The sequence below is a fragment of the Hyaena hyaena genome, unplaced genomic scaffold, assembly GCF_003009895.1.
Source record: "Hyaena hyaena isolate Hyena2069 unplaced genomic scaffold, ASM300989v1 scaffold_105, whole genome shotgun sequence".
Lineage (NCBI taxonomy): Eukaryota > Metazoa > Chordata > Mammalia > Carnivora > Hyaenidae > Hyaena > Hyaena hyaena.
Genome location: NW_024080737.1, coordinates 1,526,055 through 1,542,402, shown reverse-complemented (window position 1 = coordinate 1,542,402; position 16,348 = coordinate 1,526,055). Strand labels below are relative to the sequence as shown.

The following is a 16,348-nucleotide window of genomic DNA, read 5'->3' as shown; positions in this document are numbered from 1 at the left end:
CTCAAATAAACATTTTTTAAATGAAATTTTGAAAATTATAAAATAAACTTCTCAAATGTGGTATCTGTACTTTTAAAATTATAGTTACAGTAAAACCTTGGATTGTGAGTAAATTGTTCTGCAAGATAGGCAAACATTTCTAATAAATTTTAACATGATAAACGAGTGATGTCTTGCAATATGAGTAGTATATGACACCAAACGTCACATGATCACAACTGAGCCAATGGTTCTCCTCTCTCTCTCTCTCTTTCTCTTTCTCTCTCTCACTGCGGGATTGCAGGTGATTGTCTCCCATGCTCAGATGCTCAGTCTCAGGCCACACTGTTTGGCAAAAAACAGTGTTTTTTTTTTCAAAATGTTGGAAGGTGCTCACAACTGGCACCAGCGTATTTTTTGTCACTTCAAAAAACCTATGAACAGTCCTTTTTCATTTCTATACAAGAGTAAGTTTAGGAAGGCTTTGCTTCATTCTAGGTCAGGCTGCCTGCATATACAGACCCTTTCCTCGGCTGCCTTATTGCCAGTTACATTAAATACAGTGTTTGACAAGAGTTTATGAATACTGTACTATAGTCAACATCTGTGCCCTCCAGGCAGAGAAAGGTTGAAAAGAAAGGTGATAAGAAGAAGGAGATGATTACAGTGGAAGTTAAGAAGGAAATCATCAAGAAGTATGAATGAGGTATGCGAGTGGCTGAAATTGCAAGATTTTATAAGAAGTATATGTCTGCATTTCATCTACAAAGGAGGAGGGGGAAAAAATGCAGAGGAATCAAATGAGATTAGGGAGATGTGTAAAATGTGGAAAACAGTGCAAAATTTTGTAGAAAAGTACCACTCAAAGAAGGCTGTAGGAGTGCAAGCAATGAAACTGTTCAACGACAATGCAATGTCACATTTCTGCGAAATCCTCAAAAAGAAACAAGAGCAAATGTCATTGGATAGGTTCCTTATTAAAGTTGCATGAAAAGAAAAAGATTCCATTGAGCCAATAATAGCAGTGATTCCATTGGTGATAGTGAAAGTCATCCTACACAATAACCCTCTCTCTCTAGTCTCCCTCACACCAGCCATGAAGGTTTTCAAAGGTAAGTACAGATTAATTTATTTTTCTTTATATTTTGTATTTTCTTTATTTTTTGCATTATATTACAGTGTTGTAATCATTTTTATATGAATATTTTTGGGTTGTGGAATGAATCATCTGAGTTTCCATTATTTTTTATGGGGAAATTTGCTTTGATATATAAGTGTTTGGATTACAAGCATGTTTCTGAAATGAATTATGCTTGCAAACCAAGGTTTTACTGTATTTAATATAGAAGTGATGCAAAATTTTTAAAAGGTTAAATTAGGCTTTGAATCCTTTTCAAAGTTCCTGTCTGTGCTTGTACTATAAAAGGCATTCCAGTAACCTCCTGCTGCCCAACTGAACCATTCTCTGCTCTAAAACCGTTCTTCCTTTCTTCCCCCACCCATCCTATGCTTTTTATACTTGGATAAGGAGGAAAGAAACAGACAAACTATTCCATAAATATAAGACTGATAGCAGTATAAAATGTTACCCCTTCTAAGAGGTTTTCCACTTAAAAAGATGCAAAGAGGGTCTAGCCAGTGAATTTCATTTGGATTGGGAGAAACATTTTAAGACAGGATAGTGGACTTTTTGAATCATTAGTTATACAGGTCACCTGACCACTTCATAAGGCCATCAGGACCTTCCTTATCAATAGCCAATTTGCTATACCATCAATTTAAAGATCAATTTTGTATAGAACATCTACAAAAATCCCTATAGCAACATTACACTCACTAGCAAAAAATTGAGTGTTTTTCCCCTAATATCAGGAACAATGCAAGGATATATATTTTCTCTACTCTTATTCATCATAATGCTGGAAGCTGTAGCCAGAGCAAGAAGGGAAGAAGTAAATGACATGAAGGGAAGGGAAGGGAAGGGAAGGGAAGGGAAGGGAAGGGAAGGGAAGGGAAGGGAAGGGAACGGAAGGGAAGGGAAGGGAAAGGAAGGGAGGGAGGAAGGAAGGAAGGAAGGAAGGAAGGAAGGAAGGAAGGAAGGAAGGAAGGAAGGAAGGAAGGGAAAGAAAGAAAGAAAGAAAGAAAGAGAGAGGAAGAAAGAGAGAGAGAGAGAGGAAGAAAGGAAGAAAGAAAAGGAGAGGGAGGGAGAGAGGAAGGAAGGGAAGAAGGAAACTGTCCCTATTTGAGGCAACATGGTTGTCTACATAGAAAATCCTGAAGCATCTACAATAGAACTCCTAGAACAAATAAATTCAGCAAGGTCAACGAATGAAGACAAACATAAAAAAATTGTATTTGTATACACTGCCAGTGAACACATGGACAGAGAAATTAAAAATACAACACCAATAATGATTGCTCAAAAAAATAAAATAGGCTTAAATCTAGCAAAATATGCACAGTAGTTGTATGCTAAAAAGTATAAAGTGCTAATGAAAAAATCAAAGAAGATCTAAATAAACAGAGAGACATACTAAAGATTCAAAATACTAAAGATAGCAATTATCCCCAAATTTATATTATATAGGCTTAATGTAATTCTTATCAAAATTCCAGCAAGATGTTTTCTTAAGATATAGACAGGATTGTTCTCAAATTTACATTAAAAGGCAAAGAAACAAGAAGAACTAAAACAGTCTTTAAAAAAATAAAATGGAATCATTTTACCTGATTTCAATATGTACCGTATCGCTATAGTAATCAATACTGTGTGGTATTAACAAAGGGAGAGACACATAGATCAATGGAATAAAATAGTGAACCCAGAAATAGAGCTGCATAAATATGCCAAACTGATTTTCTGCAATGATGCAAAAGCAATTTGGTGAAGGAAAGATTGTCTTTTCAACAAATGGTGCTGGAACAGTTAGATATCGATAGTTTAAAAGGAAGAAGGGATGGAGGGAGGGAAGGAAGGACCTTAAACTAAATCTCATACCCTATACAAAAATTAACTCAAAATGCTAACGGACTTAAATGTAAAACATAAAAATAGGATTTTAGAAGAAAAAAAAAACCTAGGAGAATATCTTCAGGATTTCCTAGGCAAAGAATTCTTATACTTGATACCAAAAGCATGATCCATAAATGGAAAAATTGATAAATTGGATTTCATTAAAATTTGAAACTGAAAAAGACCCTGTGAAGAGGATGAAAAGACAAGCTACAGACTGGGAAGAAAATATTTACAAACCCCACATCTGACAAAGGACTATTATCTAGACTACACAAAGAACTCTCAAAACTCAACAGTTTAAGAAAATCCAATTAGAAAACACATGGTCAAGGGGCGCCTCGGTGGCTCAGTCAGTTAAGCATCTGACTGGGCTCAGGTCATGATCTCATGGTTTATTAGTTCAAGCCCCCACTGGGCTCTGCCGTCAGCACATAAGCCCTCTTTGGATCCTCTGTCTCGGTCTCTCTCTGCCCCTCCCTTGCTGGCAAGCACACACTTGTGCACACGCCTGCGTTCTCTCTCTCCCTCTCTCTCACAAAAACTAAAATTAACATTTAAAAATTTAAGAAAAAAGAAAGAAAGAAAACACATGGTTGAAAGACATGATAAGACATTTCACCTAAGAGAATACAGATGCTAAATAAGCACATGAAAATATACTCAATGTTAGCCATTAGGAAAATGCAAGTTAAAACCAAAATGAGTTATCACCATATACCTATCAGAAAAGCTAACATAAACACTAATGACAACATCAAATTCTGGCCAAGATGCAAAAAAGCTGGCTCACTCATACATTGCTGGCGAGAATATAAAATGGGACAGCCCTCTGGAAATGTCTGACAGTGTCTTAAAAAACTAAATATGCAGTGCAACTACTGTATAACCTAGCAATTTCACTCTTGGACATTTATCCCAGGAAAATGAAAACATATGTTCACATAAAAACATATACACGAACACTTACAGCAGCCTCATACATAATAGCCAAAAACTGGGGGAAAAAAAACAAAACAGATGTCCTTCAATAGGTTAAACAAACTGTGTAGTACCTTTATAAGGTGGACTACCTCTCAGCAACAGAAAGGAATAAACTACTGATACATGCAACAACCTGAATAAAGCTCCAGAGAATTATACTGAGTGAATAACCTAATCCCAAAAGGTTAATATTGCATGATTCAATTTAGATAACACTCTTGAAATAACATAATTACTGGAGATCGATGGTTCCCAGGGGTCATGAATTGGGGATGGGAGGTGGGGTAGTAGAGGTATATAAAGAGGTAGGTTGAGGTAAATGTGACTGTAAAAGGGCAACACGAGGAAATCTTGTTGTATAGAACTGTTCCACATCTTGACTGTATCAATGTCAATATCCTGGTTGTGAGAGTGTAATATAGTTTTGCCAGATGTTACCCCTGGAGGCTCTGGAGGAAGATAGGGAAACTAGGGAAGAAAAAGCTGGCATCTCTTACTATCATTTCTTGCAACTTCATGTGAATCTACAATGATCTCAAAATAAGAAGTTTACTTATAAAATAATAAAAATGAAAATAAATCAATCTGTGACTAAAATACAGAGGTTAATCCATAAGAAAATTGTGTTGAACAATTTTTTAAAATGTTGGCCTCATACATAAATTATACATGACACACTCATATTTATATAAATATGCTTCTAAAGTGTTTTTCCTCCAATATTTATTTTTCCATTGGGAAACCTCACCTTAGTAGACTCTATGACCCTCTATGGCCAGCCAACAGAAGTATTTTGGACCAAAAATAAAAAAAGATTTTGGACTACAAATTGACAAATGCAGATTTTTCAAGATCTTAGGTCATAATAGTAACAGAGTAGTTTCTCCAAAAATTATATAGCTTCCTATTTCTTTTGTCATTAGGTTTTAAAACTGTAATTGCTTAAAAACACAACACACATACTCACACCCACATACAAATATCACTACTTTTCCAGGATGCTAGTGCTAATATTTCTATGACCATATTCTCTTTCTTTTTCCTTTACTTTAACTCAACACAAAATCTGACCCTAGCCACAGTGGCCCAAAATGACCTGGAAAATTACGTTTATTTTTTCTGGCAATGACAATCTGTGCTTGGAAATATAAAACTGTTATTCTGAATAAATTTCAAAGTTCCAAAGTACTAAAATTACTTTACTGCAATAGGACAAAATGAGCTGTTACTGCTAGGGAAAGGGATTGTTACCCCAGAAAGAACAATGTGCACTCCAGCCTGCATCACCACTTGTGTTTTGTAAAATAAACAACTTCAGTCTCTTTATTTTACTTTGTGTTCTGTAGTAATAAATATCTCCTGAAGCTAAAATCCTATTACAAGTGTTCATTTTGTCACCATTTAAAAAAAAACAAGAGATCAGTTTTACTTTTATAAAATAACTAGTTTTTCCACAGTTTGTTGGAGTTGTTTTGACTTCTGCATAGGTCCCCTGGCAAAAACAGCAAAAGGAAAATTATTTGTTGCTGGTTTTTTTCTTTCTAAAAAGAGAAGTCCACGTGTCTGTAACATCAGTTGACATTCAGGAGGGGAATAAATATACAATTAGTACTTTGCTGATCTATAAGTACTGTTTAAGTGTTAAATGTGGCAATAAAATCTTAAACTTAGAACAAGTTAATTCTGCTTCCAGAATGCTGGATGACAATTTCCAGCAAAGCTGTTGGATATTAGAGGTCAGAGACAGGTAGGAGTTAGCTCAGTCTAGAGAGAAAGAGTACATTCAGAGATATGGTCTAATACACACAGAAGTGAACTGTAGAGTCTAGCAGCAGACAAAGGGGGCAAGTGTAGTCCTGCTCTCCTACACAAGCCTGTTTTACATTTTCTGCCACTTAGGGATATGGAAGTCTGAGGAATGTCTTATGCTCAATCAGGAACTATGACAAAGAGGGGTCCCTGTGTAGCTCAGTCAGTTAAGTGTCCGACTTCTGCTCAGCTCATGATCTTGCATTTTGTGAGTTTGAGCCCTGCAGTCAGGCTCAGAGCCTGGAGCCTGCTTAGGATTCTGTGTCTCCCTCTATTTCTGCCCCTCCCCCGCTCATGCTCTGTCTCTCTCTCTCAAAAATAAATTAACATTAAAAAAAAAAAGAAACTATGACAAAGAGCAAAAAGATTTAAGAATGGGAGTCAAAGATTACTTTATTCTTTCTTCTCTAAGATTTCCTAAGATGAGACCAGGGGGAGGTAATTTAACGTTAGGCTTCAAAGGGCAGTGGATTCTTGCACCAAAAGTGATTGTCACCAGCATTCTTCTCCACACTTGTCCCCACCACCTTTACTTTTTCTTGCAACTCTTTCTATTACTACTAGTTTTGCTATTAATAATACAGTGTAGTACATGTTCACATTCCTTACCATGTATCTTTCATGTGATTTATTGACTATCTATTTCCAGGTCATATAGCAAAAGTATAAAAAGGAATAAAGAGGAAAGGCTCATCTTCTCTTCTACACTAACTTTCCTTGTCTATACACAGGGGGAAAAAAAAAAANTAAAAAAAAAAAAAAGAAACACAGCAGAGGCTTTTAAAAAAAAAAGAACCAAGAAAAAAAAAAAAAAAAAAAAATAAAAAAAAAACTAAAAAAAAAAAAAAAAGCCTTTGAAAGACCTGTCACCACCTACTGACCCACACACCTCAAGTACTTGTTCATCCAATAAGGAAATGAGCACAATTTCAAAGTCATTGTGGGAAAAATTTATTTTTCTTCATCTTAATAAAGCAATGGTTCTAATCTGAGGTATTCCTATTAGCATTGTAAGCCATATATCTATTAACATGATTCTGTATGGAAAGATGTATGCAAGATGACTAAATAGATATACTGCCTGATCAGTAAGCAATTTAACAAGTTACATTATGGACAACCTGATCAGTAAGCAATTTAACAAGTTACATTATGGACAACCTATGAATCAAACATAGGTAAGAAGTTGTGAAAAAGAAATAGCTGCCTTATTCTTAGACTGTGCTTTAATATGCTGTGGCTACATGTACACATTTTTGTTGGCTTTATAATTAAGTACCCAGAATAGTGTCTAGCACATAATAGGCACTTGATAAATATTTGTGGTATAAATGTATCTAACTTGAGTCTGAAAAAGTGCAGAACTGCACTTTACGTTCTAAACATTCAGCAGCACCAGGGCTACAATCAGCATAATTGTCCAGGGACTTAAGCAGTGAGTTTCTCCTGATGTCTCTCCTCTGTACTATATGGACAACTGCCTGCCATTCCTGCCTTGAGAACAGAACTGTACACTCATGAAAGGTTTGGTTTTATCATTTTTAAATGATTTACTTATATAGTACTTTAAACATGAGAAAAAAGCATTCTACAGTTCTCATGAAAATCTTATCAAAATAAATACATACCTAACTTGGCCAGCTTTTTTTCACCATTAAGCTTCTGTTACTTTGGCCTAGGATGCCCTATTATCCTTCTGTGTATAGAAATACTCAGCTTTCAAGGGCTAATTCCAGTTCTGTCACCCATTCCAATATCAGAGATTCCTCCCCCACCTGTCCATTATCAAGGAAGATACTACCTTATATGACATTTAAATCATAAACTGTTTTTTAGAGTTATTTTTTCATGCCATTATATATCCTTTTCCTTGGCATCTGCAGTATGTATTGTTTCTTTCAGACTGTTTTGTTTTGTTTTGTTTCTTTTCATCTCTACCATACCAGCCTACTATTTGCAAGAAACTCAGTTGAGGGAGAAAAGGATATTCCATGTCTTCAAACACATATAAGCACTGTTTCTCAGACAAGCATAGCATAACTAAGCTCTCTCTCTGCTTACTATCTCTCATGTCTAATTTAAAAGGAGAAGCAAATTAAATGCAAAGGTTTAAAAGGTCTTTTTCTAGGCTTTTCCCTTCTAGTTCCTGCTAGGTTGCTTTTTACATGAATCTGAAGGACATGCAGTAACATTAGCATTAAGTTAAATCAATGGCATGATTAATGCTAACAGGCAGCCCAGAGCAACATGCACAAAAGGATAGAAGCATATCTGAGGGATGACTACAATTTTTAATTAAAAAGTAACGGATTGGTGGTTAATTAAGAGTTGACTGTAGATTTACTGAAAAACCTCAATGACTAATGATAGTTAACGTTTGAGGTTTTAATTCACAATTTGTCAATCAGTTTCAAAGAGATGTTTTAAAAATTATACTGTTAACAATGTATGCATTGCCAAATTAAATACAGGATAAATGCTTCTGCCTGAGGACAGATATGAACTCACAGGGAGGAAAGCAGGATAGAAACCGTGAAAAAATGATTGTTAACCAGATTCAATGAGTTAATATATATATGAAAGGGTTTAAAACAGTGTCTGGTACATGAGAAGTGGCAAGAATTGAGGTCAAACTGAATCAGACCCTTAAATGGAGAGAGACATAAAAATCTAGCATCACAAAAAGTTACAAATTAATTGCAGTTACTATAACGTTTTACTGCTAATTATTTGTTCTGCAAATACAGGACAAGGATCACTTAAAATCTTAAATCGACCCATTTATTTCCATTTTTCAAGCAAGTTTTTTTTCTGAAAATCTGCCCCAAAAGATCTAACTATAGTATTTGGACATCTCTGAGGCCCTCTTTTCACAAGAGCCCCACAAACACCTGGTCACATACTGTGTTGAAATTATTGATATCTGGGGTGCCTGGGTGGCTCAGTCCTCTGGGCATCTGACTTTGGCTCAGGTCATGATCTCACGGTTCGTGGGTTCGAGCCCCGCGTCAGGCTCTGTGCTGACAGCTCAGAGCCTGGAGCCTGCTTCGGATTCTGTGTCTCCCTCTCTCTCTGCCCTTCCCCCTCTCATGCTTGCTCGCTCTCGCTCTCTCTCTCTCTCAAAAATAAATAAACATTAAAAAAAATTTTAAAAAAAGAAATTATAGATGTCTTCCTTCACAGGTCAAACATTCTTTGCACTGAATTGAATTCTACAGTCTGTCCATTATGATTATTCCCCTTACCACTCCATGAATTCATTGCAGATCTCGTGACCAAAATAAATGTAAAACCTCTGAAATCACTCCCCCACGTTTTTTAACTATCTACCTTAAAATGCTCTTAATGTTATGCTGTAATAACACAATATAATATCATACCTTTTGGATTTCTTCAGGTAATGCATGCATGGGGACGTGACGATCCATAATTCCTCAAATTATACTGAGGGAGCTCTGAAGTAAAATAATCTAAAAACATTGATGGCAATGGTCAGAACTGAAATTATGTGAATAAAATTCAAAGATATAAATTCTTGCAAGTAGTCAGAGATGAATGGTGATAACTTTTAACAGTTATTTCATCAACTCAATATTAAAAGGTACAACTGGGCTTTTTTCAATTACCTATTAGGCCAATAGAATAGGAAAGATCAGAGACGACTGAGTTAGAAATATTTTCTTCCTTTAGAACTTTATAGTCTGTGATTTCTGTGGTGGTTTACTACTAATTATTTGTTTTGCAAATACAGAACAAATGTTGCTTAATTTTTTAAATTTTTGTTAATGTTTATTTATTTTTGACAGAGACAGAGTATGAGTGCAAGAGGGGCAGAGAGGGAGACACACAATCCAAAGCAGGTTCCAACCTTTCAGCACAGAGCCTGACACAGGGCTCAAACTCACCAACTGTGAGATCATGACCTGAGCCGAAGTCAGACACTTAACTGACTAAGCCACCCAGGCGCCCCTAAATGTCACTTAAAATTTTAAACAGACTCATTTATTTCTGTTTTCTTTTAAGGGTTTTTTCCAAAAACCTAAGAGAAAAATATCTAAATATAGTATTTTAGTCCAGTAGATAAGAAAAACAATTGTGATATGAATGCTGGTTTAAAGGATGAAGTACAAAAAAATATTTAGAGTTATCATATTAAATATGATACGCAGGCACTGAAGAGTCATCAAACCATGAGAAGTGCTAATTTTACTTGAGATGAACACTTATATAATTTTATGCAGTTATTCTACCTAAATAAATTTTCATTTCCTAATAAAACAATTCAACATAAAATTCTATCACTACTTTCATAAAACCACACAAGACTAATGGAGGGAGCACTTTTGGTTCTTTTATCTATTAATTTATTTATTTTGAGAGAGAGATGGAGAAAGAGAGCATCCGAGGGGAAGAGGGAGAGGGAGAAAGAGAAAATCCCAAGCACACTCCACACTGTCAGTGTGGAGCCTGAAGCAGGGCTCGAACTCACGAACCTGGAGATCAGGACCTGAGCTGAAATCAAGAGTGGGATGCTTAACCGACTGAGCCACCCAGGCGCCCTTGGTTCTTTTTTTTTTAACTTTCCCAAATAGGGAGAAAGCATACACAGCCCAGTTTCATGAAAGATGCTTAATATATACATCTAAGGAGTGAGGGGTAGAAAGAGGGCAGCAGAGTAAGATACAGGCACCATTCCACAGCAATGAAGAAAGTCTGAGGGGAAGGAGTGGTAGACAAGGAACAACCGATGAGCTCAGGAAAGAAAAATGTTTTATCTTTCTGGTGAGAGTGGTGAATTAGGGAAGGTTTCCTGAAGCTGCTTTTGATCAGAGCAGGATTTGACACAAAGATAGAGTGGAGAGGCACAGTATTCTATCAATACAGACAGCAACCCAGGCACAACGAGGTGGCAGGGAAAGTGCAGTTAACAAAAATTCCTGCAGCAGCAGTATTTTTTTTAGGTGTGCAACCATTGGTGGAAAGAAAATTCCCATCCCCTTGTGTTAGCACAAAGCCTATTGTTTTAATGTGCTGCTGTTTAAAACAAATAACTAATGATCTGTCTTCCCATATAAACATAATGTGTGTTTGGTAAGGTTAACTAGAGTTAACTAAGGGCGTAAAGTTTAACTGCCATAGCTAACATAGGCCCACACAGCCAAGTACATAATAATCTGACATTTGGCAGACTGTGATGTGGCAAGAGCTCATTATTAACAGAAGGCTAATTATTCTCTCTTCTGCCATTTTACAATGGACTTAACCATCAGTAAATAAGATGGAATCATCTTAATCAAACTCTACTGGGAGTACAATTTTTCCTAAAATTGCCAACTAAATCTTCTTTTGAAATTCCATCGGTAAAATTATTTGAGAGCATGGATCTAGTGACAGCATAAACAAAGGACCAGTGGAACAGATTTGTTTAGTACCTTCTTTGTCTGTAAAGGTATTCCAATTTTGGGTCCTTCTTATACAGCAACTAGGAAAATCTGGCAGATTCTGATTGAAGAAAAATTAAAAATCAAATACTGCCAACCCAGAAAATCTCTCCACAATGCAGAAAGAAAACAATTTTATTATTGAATAAGCATTTAACTAGACTGTGAGGCACATCAGAGCCAATCTGCTAATGAGACTACAAAGACAGCACATTTTTTATGCAGCCACGTAGATACAATCCATTACATACATGTTCTCAAGAGAAAAGGTAACTCATCCTCAACACAGTGGGCTATATACACTTTCATAGTTCGTTCCCAAATCAGCTAGTAATTGAAGCAGCTATCTGCGCTGGTTAATTGCGACTGTTCTATGGAATACAAATCCCTGTGATAGAGCCCGTGGTTACTCAAGTAAGGAGCCTAGGGAGAAACTCCCAAAGGTGCTAAAGAAATGGGGAGCAGTTTTCCTTGATGTTTACATTTTAAAGAAGTGGCTCCCACGTCAAGAAAAACATTCTGGGTCTTTAGAAAGATTTGAATGCGTATGAAAGGAAGAGAAGCAGCATTCACAAATTTACAGAATTTCTCAAGAAAGGAAAGGAGGTAAGTCTTTCACCTACGACAATACGGCAATTTTTATTTTATTTTTTTTACTTTACTCTTACATAATTTTGCATGTTTTATCAAACTAGTTTATTTTGTTCTTTCACATTACATACATGTAGACTGCCCTTCAGCGAGAAGTGTGGGGAAACTGGCAGCAGCTACGTAAGTATCTGTGAATCTGTTCTCTTAACGGAATCACGAAGACGTCGAAAATACAGAAACGTCCTTGACTCTTCCCTTCCGATTCCCTTCCCTCACAGCAGTGTCACGTTGGGCCATTAACTCATGTTCAGCTTTCAGGCATTTTCCGTAAAGAGCTATTCCCCTGGCGTGAATCACCCGCAAATGAGCAGGTCAGGGTCAGGTGAAACGGGGTTCACGCTCTAAGACATTCCTGAAGAGGTGGGATTTTCCAAATAGAAACCAACTGCACGGCCGGCCAAAACTGCTGCAAGGGTTTTGAAACCCGTCCCTTCCTAACCCCGCTCCCTCGGGACCTGCTGTTGCAGGAAGAGGAGGAGGAGGGTGCGGGGGTGAGGCCGAGCGGCGCTCTCCCGGAGAGCAGAGGACGCCTGGGGCGGGCGGGCTGGCGGAAGCTGTGCAGGGGCCGCAGAGAGGGGCCGAGGGGACGCTCGGGGGCCCCAGCCCCTCGGCGCGGCGCCTCGCCTCGGCTTTCCCGCCCTCTCCTTCGGTGCCAGCACGCCTCCGCTCCGGAACTGCGTCCCGGGGGGCTGGGTAGGCTGGGGGCTCAAAGGAAGTCATTCATTGTCTCTCACCTAGACCTCGACTCCGAGTGCGAACGAACGGCTTTCCCGGTCTCCCGGGGGACCGTGCTACACGTCTGCCTGACGTCAGGGCGCGGTGACGTCACGGCCCACGCCAACTCGCCAACTCGGAGGATGCTCCCTTGGCCCTCCCGGCCACACGCGCCCGGCGGAAGCGTGAAAGCTGACGGTGGGGTTCTGAGGAAAGAGCTTGTATTATACAGAGCGCTGTGGGAGGGAAGGAGGGGTCGTAAAGGGCCAAGCAGAAGAGGGCGGGCTGGGTCGTGTTAGAGGCTGCTGGGAAGAAGGGACATGTCCCTAGCCCCAAGACTAGGTTAGAGAGAGACACTGCCTGCAGTGGAGGCCCAAGTCCGTGCGCCTCTGACCCCAGGCTCTAGAGCCCGTGGGGCGGACACAGCATCGAGCAATTATTGTTCTTGGGCGGAAAGAAAAGAAGCCCGTAGAGGACACTGGTGTAAAGGGAAGAGCTGGGCATTGCAGTGAAGGCAATCGGGGAGGCATTAAAATTTTCATCCTAGTTCCAAAGTAGTCAAAAGATATAAGGGCTTATTAGTTCAGGAGGTATCTTGAGACCCCCTACTCACAAGTTGTTTATTTATAGAAGACTGCTCACACTTACAAGTGACGTACTTTCCTTCATAAAGCAAATATTTATTAATGACATACTACTAAGAGATGAGCACTGCATACCAGAATGGGGTGATGCTCTGTGACTAACCCAGGTAGGGACAGCTATTGGTATGATTTTCAAGTGAATCATTAATCCCAATGTCTCCTGAATATATGAGGTCAAAAATGCAGCTCTGGGACGCCTGGGTGGCTCAGTCAGGGAAGCCCAACTCTTGATTTGGGCTCACGTCATGATTTCACCTTCATCATGGGATCAAGCCTCACTTGGGGCTCTGTGCTAAGGGTGGAGCCTGCTTGGGATTTTCTCTCTTTCTCTCTCTCTCTCTCTTTTTCTCTCTTTTTCCCTTTCTCTTTGCCCCTCCCTTGCTTGTGCATGCATGGTCTCTCTCTCCCAAAATAAATAAACATTGAAGAATAGAAAATGCAGCTCTTACAAGAAAAAACATCTATGGCTTACCAGCAGGGAAAGAAACTTGTTACCACTGAATGAAGTACAAAGAAAATTAATTAAAACTTGTCAATTCTGGGGTGCCTGGGTGTCTCAGTAGGTTAAGTGTGGGACTTCAGCCCAGGTCATGATCTCAAGAGTTCGTGTATTTGAGCCCCGCATTGGGCTCTGTGCCAACAGCTCAGAGCCTAGAGTCCGCTCCACATTCTGGGTCTCCCTCTCTCTCTCTCTCAAAAATAAACATTAAAAATTTGTTTAAAAATCTGTAGATTTAGAGGTGATCAAATGATGCAGAGCAGTGCTGAAACAGTAGTCAAACTGCTGATGACAGCTGTTTATTAATGAAAATGACAGCATGAAGTACTGAACACTCCTAAAAGCCTTGTCTTCAAGGCCCTGAGAGTCTCGGAGATAGATGTACCCTGTACCTGTAACCTGGCTGATCTTTTGCCTGCCAACAACTTTTGAGTTTCCACCCCTCAAAGAGCATTTTTCTTCATCTGAGAAAGATAAACAATAATTAAAGGCTTGAAGAGAGGATTAGGGGAGTGGTGGGGAGCCATTGAAATGGTCAGGTATAGCATGCTTATAAGAAGCACGAAGAACTTTCACAGCTATTCGTGTTCAGTATGTTTCTTTGAGGGACAATGAAGATAGGACTGTTCTCAACAATGGGGAGTTTAGACACAGGTCACACACACACACAAAAGCGGTTCATCTCGATCGACTGAGTACTTTATCTGGAACAGAAATTGCTCATCTAAAGCAAGATGATTCTTGGGCTAGTTGGGCTAGTATGATTATTAATACTAATATTGTTTAGTGTATATAAGGAAAGGAAACACTTCAAGGATAGGAGAAGATACAACTGAAAGGCTGTTAATTCATTCTGAGAGTTAATTTCATCTGTCTTTTGTCATCTTTACATTGGCCTTGAAACCAATTTTCCTTCCACCATAAATGTCCACACCATAAATGTCCGTTAGACCAGGACTATCCAACAAGATAGTCACATGTGTACAATTTAGTCGAAATGAAATAAAAAATTGCTTTATTGCACTAGCCACAGTTCAATTTCTCAATAGTCGCATGTTGCCACGGCATCAGACAGCCCATATATAGAACATTCTCCTCATCAGAGAAAATTCTACTGAACAGTGGTAGGCCAAGTAAGAATTTCATGGATAAAGAGCTTTGATAGATTGTGAGGAATAGCTTTTGTTAAAAAGTAGCAGTGAAAGGTGTTATTCCTGAGTACCACAGCACAGATGAAGATTTGTGACAGGGTGTTAGAGATTTTTTTAAAAAAGTAATCCTAAAAATCTCCCCTGGGGTTTTATGTATTTATTCTTGGCTTTCCATTGATTTCAGTCTCTCCTTCTCTCTCTCTCTCCCCCTCTCTCTGGGCTCTTTCCTTGTCTTAGGTTTTTCCACTACTTTAATGCACCCCATGATTGGCCATACTGGAACTGAAATAGAATTTAAAATGTTCCCATCATTGGCCATATTGAATAAGATTTTGTGTTATTCTGTTATTAAGTGAATTTTTTTTTTCTTGTAGAGAGAGAAAGAGAGAGCATGGGAGAGGGGCAGAAGAGAAGAGAGAGAATCCCAAGCAGGCTCCATGCCTGGTGAGGAACACAACACAGGGCTCGATCCCATCACCCTGGGATCATGACCTGAGCCAAAATCAAGAGTCTGATGATGCTCAACTGACTGAGCCCCCAGGTGCCCCTTGTTCTTAAATTTTAAATCAGCTAAGTTTCACTATTTACTGTGACTTTTCAAGTAATCTAGTGATAACCAAATTAAGTTCCTTTTCATCTCCTCTGTGACCTTTTTGTTATTCTTTTTCCCCTATGGGTCAATGACCCCTGGAAGAAAAAATATAGTCCCTAGTTTTTGGAGAAGAACCTCTGTAAAGTGACTAATGAGGGCTTTCCACAATGTCTACAGACCTTTGTGTTATAGTATTAACATTTATGAGAACACAGTGTCTGTGCTTTTGTTTCTATTATGAATGTACCTAAGATATTGATCCAGCAAGGCATTGTCATTCATCCCATTCATTTGGTAAGCAATATTATTTCCCTTCCCCTTCCCTCCCCCTCCCCCCCATAAAAGGCATGTGGAAGGACATGTACTTTGTCAGCAAGTCTGATAAAAATACAAGGAAATCTACCCAAAATTGCTAATTTCAGAGTTCAGAACTGTACCAAGGGAGCATGGCAAAATTATAGTTAGCCCAACTTTATTTTTATCCTGTGAACCAGAACACAGTACCACACTACTCCCTCAAAAGTCTGAATAAAATGGTTGCAGACAGGCCTCCCAGGTTGGAAGCAACCACGGCTCTCACTGCTATTTCTGAGTTCTATCCAATGCAACTACAGAATTTTTAAAAAGCTAACCGTTATTGGGCTCCTTCTGTTTGCCAAGCACTGCATACACAATGTCTCATTTATTGAAAACCCTTCCAAACATAACTCAGTCAGATCATACTTATTGTTTACTTTTACCCAAATGATGGAAGTGGCCAAGGGCATGGCCCAACAATACATGAGCACTGAAGGGTACTTGGACTAAGAGTATAAGCAGAAGCACCTGGGCCGCATGTAGTAGGTCAGTTGACTCTGCCAGCCAGTCAGTG

General features: G+C 38.7%; 1 protein-coding gene across 1 annotated transcript in view; it reads right to left on the bottom strand.

Annotated features, from left to right (window-relative positions):
• LEKR1 (leucine, glutamate and lysine rich 1) overlaps positions 1-12,007 on the bottom strand; it is a 178,865-nt gene extending 166,858 nt beyond the window's left edge. The window contains exons 1-2 of the mRNA XM_039236030.1: positions 11,949-12,007; positions 9,166-9,255 (exon numbers count right to left, since the gene is read on the bottom strand). Of these exons, the coding sequence (XP_039091961.1) occupies positions 9,166-9,213 (48 nt within the window). The 5' untranslated portion in view covers positions 9,214-9,255; positions 11,949-12,007. The remainder of the gene's footprint in view (positions 1-9,165; positions 9,256-11,948) is intronic.
• Positions 12,008-16,348: the final 4,341 nt, after the last annotated feature.